We start from the raw sequence: 6,619 nt of genomic DNA on the forward strand, positions 1-6,619 counted from the left end.
TTAGAGCTGTTAGGTTCAGTGATGGCAGATGCATGTCTTAATTTTAATCATAGAAGCCAGCTTCCAGCCAAGAACCATTCTACTACTGTAACTTCTAGCATGGCTATTTACCGTAATGCAACAGCCTGGTGCAATTATACTACAAAGACAGTGTCAATCTCATCAAATGACCCTATCCAATTGCCAGCAGGTTACTTTTTAATTTGTGGGGACCGTGCTTGGGCCGGTGTCCCATCGATGCTGCGTGGGGGGCCATGTACAATTGGACGGCTGTCTCTACTCACACCCAATATGTCCATGATACTAAATATGAGCCACCGCCGTCATCGAAGTAAAAGAATGACTCATGCATTTACTGCTGATTGCAAAGATGATGTGAAGTTTTGGTCCCCAGAGGCTATAGTTGCAGCATCTTTTTTGACTCCAGGAGGGGCAGCTGCAGGTGCTCATGCCACCCTAAACAAATTGGGATGCTGACTTGTTAAGCAAACTAATGCCACCTCTTTGGCAATTTCTAGCCTTTTGCTTGATGTCGATTCTATTCGCCATGCAACACTTCAGAATAGAGCTGCAATTGATTTTCTTTTACTAGCACAAGGCCATGGCTGTGAAGAATTTGAGGGTATGTGCTGTATGAACCTTTCTGACCATGCACAGTCTGTCCACTCTCAGCTCTCTGAGCTGTGACGGTTAGCTGGAAATTTACAAGTGGAATCAGGCCTCGGTATTGATGGATGGCTCAAATCTTTAGGCCTAGGATCATGGTTACGTTCTGTTGTTAAGGTTGGCATTACAGTAGGCATTGTAGCTTTGTTAATCATGTAATTTTGCCGTGTTTTTGCATATGCTTACAGAACATGGTGCAAAAAATGGTATCTGCTGCATTTAATCAGACCATGCTTGTTCAACAGAAAAACGGGGGAACTGTAGAGGATTTTGTGGACAGTTGGTTAGCTGAGAAAGGCCATGTCGACAGGATACCAATGAATAAGCAAGAGATAGACAAGTATAAGAGTCAGCAGTCAGTGTCCATATAAAGCAAAGGACACTGTGCCCTTGGTGCAACATTAGGATGTGGGAGAGAGGCTTGAGCCAGAATATGAAGAAAAGTTTCAATAGAATAGCCATAAGAATGCAGAAGTAGGCGTAGTTGACTGATAAGCAACTAACCAATTGTGAGCTCGCCTTTGCAATATGCATTAGCTTCATTAACACCAATATAAATATGTATGCCTATCAATAAAGTTCGAGTCTTGCTGATAGTTCGTATCGAATGCCGCATTTCTCCCGCCGATATATTTTCGCCACAGCTAGACACTAAAATTAAGAGAAAAGCACTTTCTCGTGACTTTACTGGGTCTCTCTGGGATGGAATAGCATCCAATCTTCAAAAGGAGAGGTGGAGTGATTCACAAAAATTAAGAAGGCCAGAAGCCTGGAAAAAGTGGACACGCAAGACACAGGAGGAAAAAGGACACCTCCACGCCCCACGTGCACAGAGACTGGGAGATGAGGTGTAGTACCAAGGAGCCTGGGACTGATTTAGCATGAGTTTGGCAATGGAGTGTGGAAGCACTGACTCAGTAAAAGAAGTAACAGCCTACTAGTGGAGGAGGTGGTAGGGGGAAAATCAGCAAGATCTGAAACGGAGCTGAGGGTACACAGATTTAGTGATGGACAGCATACAGAGGAAAAAATGGAAATGGTTAGAAAAAGAAACTGAAGCAAGCGATAAGTGATGGGTAACAGAAAATCCAGGTCAATAAATGTCACTAGCAGCACTAGCTACATATTTATAATTATTGAAGATTAACTATACTAATATGTACATGAAATCCAAGAAGACTGGTTAAGAACAGGGACAGATGGCAAAAAAGAACTGCCTGGGAAGCAGTGGGTTTTTACAGCCTGCAAATAGACTTTGTGCTTATGCAAAATGATTTAGCCTTTGATTCAGGAGTCATACAGGAGAAAATAACACATGATCACAAAATTATTCAGAGCTCAGGAGGATCTGTAGGTAAGTCAGAATTGTTTAACACCCTGCACCCCCCCGCACTTACCCATAAAAACATAGGATCTTGCCAGAGGAGACAAAGTGAATGAGGAAAGAGTTCCAAGGATATTAAGTGACACAACGAACACAAAGTTGTCAAAGGTGTACACAGAGAATTGCATTGTCTGCTTTTTCCACCAGAGGACAATTGCTCCTCTGCAGCCTTAAGCAAATGCATCAAGCATTCAATGGGTTTTGTATTTCCTCGGACCCCAGTTTGACCCTCCAGGTTTTCAAATGCAAAAGCTAAAGGTGCAAAATAATAATTTAAAAGCTAAATTGAAAAGAATCAATACTATCAATATTGAATTCAATTATACTGAAATAATTTAAGAGGCAAAAAAACCTCAAAAAACCCTGCCTTCTTATCAAAGATTCATGGTTAGGCGATATTGTAAAGTGACTCATACTATAACTCAGCTCATGAACTGTAATTTTCAAACACACCTCCAAGATTAGCGTTTCTGAACATAACTATTCAGTTTAATTCATTGAAGTAGAAGAGATCATTAATTTAAAAAAGTTAAATTAATGTTTAACAGAAAAATCCCACATAGAGCAATACAAAGAAGGAAGATGAAGTTTTTCTAAATTTCTGTATGCTTAGTTCTACACTCCTAACAATTTTTTTTCTCTTTGTGCATTATTTTCAGTATAGGTTTGCTTAGAGCAGAAATTACTTAAAATACAGCAAAATTTTACACTGAAGTCTGAGGAGAAGTCTAAGGAATGCAAATAAAATTTACTTATCAAAATCAAAGATTCACTAAAAAAAAATCAATGAGGCAAAAACCCCACTGCTTCTGCTTATTGGTATCTGTGCCACAACATTAACTTCTAGATCTACAAAAACTTAGAGAAAATACCAACTGAAGCAGTCAGTGCAACAGGAAATTTATGAGATGGTTTGTAATTTACAAATGGGCAGTTAATACTCAAAAGCAGTGACACTGGCTTGTCATCAGACCTTTGAATTTGCAGAAAAGTATCTACTTTATATTCATATGACATAAGAGCACATTAAGTATAAAAGACTTAAGTATAAAACACATCATTTCCAAAAACTGATCTCTTAACAAATCTGGAGTCCACTTTTATGGGGAAACATGCATCCTGTTGTCACTGTCAGCCTATATGTCAGTACTGCAAGATATGATGCTAAAAACAAAGAAAACCCCAAAGCCCAGGTAATAAATATAATATTAAGCATTGACAAACACGCAGAGATGCCCATGGCAATTATTTGGACAGCCGTAAACACATTCATCTGTTAAAGAGTAGGAAACATAACTTATCACTTGTAGCACTTCTGCATATATTAAAAAGCAAAACAAAATTGAACAACATTTAAGAGAGGAAAAAAGCGGTAATGGTAAATGGTAACGATAGAAGTTCCTGAGAAGAATTCTCTCAGTTATAAGGTCTCTGTAACATACATGGACCTTGCCAGAATAGTGTCCTTGAAATTTGTTCCCCTTAATTATTTTACATGCTGAGTAATGAAGAAAAAAAAAATCTACCTTTTCAATGACACATTTCACCCACTCTGGAATGGCTTCTAAGCTCACATGCCATACATTGCAAGAATTCTGAGCAGCAGCTGAAGGTTGTGATATCTGTTAATAAAAAAATTGCATTGTTACTCAAAATTTATGTAAGCTTTTTTTCTTTGAATATAGCCAGAAGACAGCTCCCCAAAACCAGTAAACATTAACAAATAATAAATCTCAAATATGATATGCTTCTTTAAGCTAAAAATCAGATATTATCAGTAATTCTCTATTCCTGAATCTAAGAATATTGGGCAAACTCCTGTGGAAATGTAGGCGTCTGGAGGTGGTTTTGTTTTGTTTGAAAGAACAGAAAGTATGCAGTTGCAGGCCTTCCAAGAATATCTGGAAATTGATTTTAGAACCACTGTGAGCTGGCATTTTTCAGAAAAGACAGAAAAATATAAGTTATAATTTACATAAAGACTGTGATCAGCAATGCACAAATGCAATGAGTATAATTAATTTTCTTATTCTTTTTAGAATAACTAACAGAGTAACCAGGTAATCTTATCAACTTTAGAGTTTTTACAGCAATAATGTGATCAAGTGAAAAGAAATCTAAAAACCTGTAGCATTTCACTAATTGATACTAAAATAAAAACAATTGCCTTACTAAATAAGTGTTACAGGGATGGCTAAAATTATAAGGAAACTCTGGTGAGAAAGTCCTAAAATCTGCTGTTAAAATTTATGAATAAGGAAAGTTGTCAACGCCCATGTTATTACAGTCATTGAAGTAAAAATTTAATTCTGCTGAAAATTAGAAGTGGGGCTACAGACAGAAGATGGAAGCTTTAAAAAAATTTCCAAGTACTGACAGAAGACAGATCCATTTATCATGTCTATGCTGGCTTTTTATTCTATCTGTGAAAATCACCTGCACTTCAATATGCATTTAATTATTAGACTATGCTTAGACTGCGTTCTTAAACTTCAACATTTGTTTTAAAATTTGCTCCACATTTTTTTTCATTCGTTATTCAGTTATGTCTTTGTGTGAAGGTCTCAAAATCGTCTGTGAAAACATGCTGAAAACACTATTCTTCTCATCCTAGTACTGTCTTTCTCTCCCAACCTCTTTAGATACAGAGTTAAATTACACTTTTTTATTTGTTATCTACATAAATGGAGAAGAAACTACCTCAGGCATGTGCAATGATGGGTGAATCTCCACTCACAACTAAAAGCTCCACCACAGGGAGCTTGGACAAAGGTATCTTTTTATTTTCAGTACATTTTTTTTCCATAGAAGGAGATGGAATTTCCACATCCCCCCCAAAAAAATCACTTCAAACCACGCACAAGAGAACCATCAAATATTAAGTGAGAAAATTATTCTAAAACTTCAAGCTCTGTAAGCAGAGTGATTAGAATGGGGTTTATTGATAATACTATCATGATCTTAAAAACTAACTTTGTTGCTACATCTATTGGCTGTACCCCTCTCTAGTGTGCAAAAGAATGTTATTGCATTACTAACACATTAATAAAAAACATCACCACCTTCTCTTCTATTTGCTTTTTAACTTTGATTCAAGAGGTTGTAAGCCTTTTTGGCACATTTGGAAAGACCCTAGCTCTTTATGATTAGTAGCTACCATTATAAAACAGTAGGAAATACTTTATCATGGTTTTGTTTTAATTATCCTTCTGTTTATTTTAATAAAAATAATATGAATTACTGAGCAGGGTATAACCCTGCTCAGGGCAGACTAATCTTCTGAGCTATTTTTGTGCACAGACTATGGCCCATATTTAAAAAATGAAGAGCAAAATTTTCTGATGTAGGGATATTTTACACACAGTTAACTACCACAGTGGAAATTAGAACCAGTCTTCAAAATACACCTTATACACAAAGAGTTGTCCATTAAGAGATATTAAAACAAACAAAAAAAAAAGACTGCTTTAAAACCATCAAAACCAAGCCCCATTTTTATATTAGAAATGGTAGTGCTCTATACAGGCTAGTAGCCAAGTGTTCATGAGCACCAGCCTGCATGTGGCAGAACATGAAGGTGATCACTGCCTACTTGGATTCACTAAAATTACTTCCTCCACTACTCTCTACAGAACTCTCTACTTTACTACATACAAGAGATTAAGTACAAAGTGAGGCTAAGTCTAATACTTCTCCTTCATGTAAAATAAATGGCACCAGAAGAACTTACAAACTCCCTCAGAAGAAGCTATACTTACTTTGGATGTTTTTTCCCCACTACATTTTGCAAGAAAAACAGAATTTGCTACATATTTTCTACATCTCCAGCAACACAGAACACCAGCCTCTTGGTTGTTCATTATGTCAACTTGGGATTTTGCAGCTCTGTATGCTGACCTGTAAAGACCAGAAAACATACAATTTGGTCACCTGTCGAAACACCAGTTTTCTCTTGAGACCTTGAAGTCCATAAATACTCTCACCACTGTAGTGGAGACTAATACTTTACTTACAAACATACTCTGATCTTATATAGCATGCCATCTAGATGTTTTTAATAGTAACGTGAAACAGCTGGTTTTATTTCCAGGTTGCAAAAAGAACTAAATAGCAACAACAAAAGACAATTAAAACCAAAATAAAATAAAACAAAACTGACCAATCAACCAAACAAAAAGCTCGTCCAATATTTGGACAAAAGATAAGAGAACTCCAGTTTTTATGGAATATGTCCACAGCAATAAGTCATTGCTACCCTAAGCAAGAAATAAACACACATACATATAATGCCAGATAACAATAATGAATGCCAACATAAAACTATAGATGACTGATTCCTTTCTCAACATGCCCCTGGAGGCGTGCTCCCTTAAATTATTCTGTGTGCAAGGATAAGCACTACTGGTGCAACCATTTTTCAAGGACTACATTAAGACACCAGAAGGACAAGACAAAGATTCTATTTTTCTCTTTTTGGGTCTTGCTGCATCCTGATTGTCTCTCTGGTCTTCTCTAGCTTCATCCAAAGTCTTCCCTTTTTGTCATGTTTTCTCCAAAGACCCTCCAACT

General features: G+C 36.8%; 1 protein-coding gene across 1 annotated transcript in view; it reads right to left on the reverse strand.

Moving 5' to 3' along the window:
* LOC102037519 (E3 ubiquitin-protein ligase RNF180) overlaps positions 1–5,944 on the reverse strand; it is a gene marked incomplete at its 3' end in the record, with an annotated part of 13,384 nt that extends 7,440 nt beyond the window's left edge. Inside the window, exons 1-2 of the mRNA XM_031065201.1 lie at positions 5,809–5,944; positions 3,577–3,672 (exon numbers count right to left, since the gene is read on the reverse strand). Coding sequence (XP_030921061.1) covers positions 3,577–3,672; positions 5,809–5,910 — 198 coding nt within the window. The remainder of the gene's footprint in view (positions 1–3,576; positions 3,673–5,808) is intronic.
* Positions 5,945–6,619: the final 675 nt, after the last annotated feature.

Source organism: Geospiza fortis, unplaced genomic scaffold (genome assembly GCF_000277835.1).
Source record: "Geospiza fortis unplaced genomic scaffold, GeoFor_1.0 scaffold803, whole genome shotgun sequence".
NCBI lineage: Eukaryota > Metazoa > Chordata > Aves > Passeriformes > Thraupidae > Geospiza > Geospiza fortis.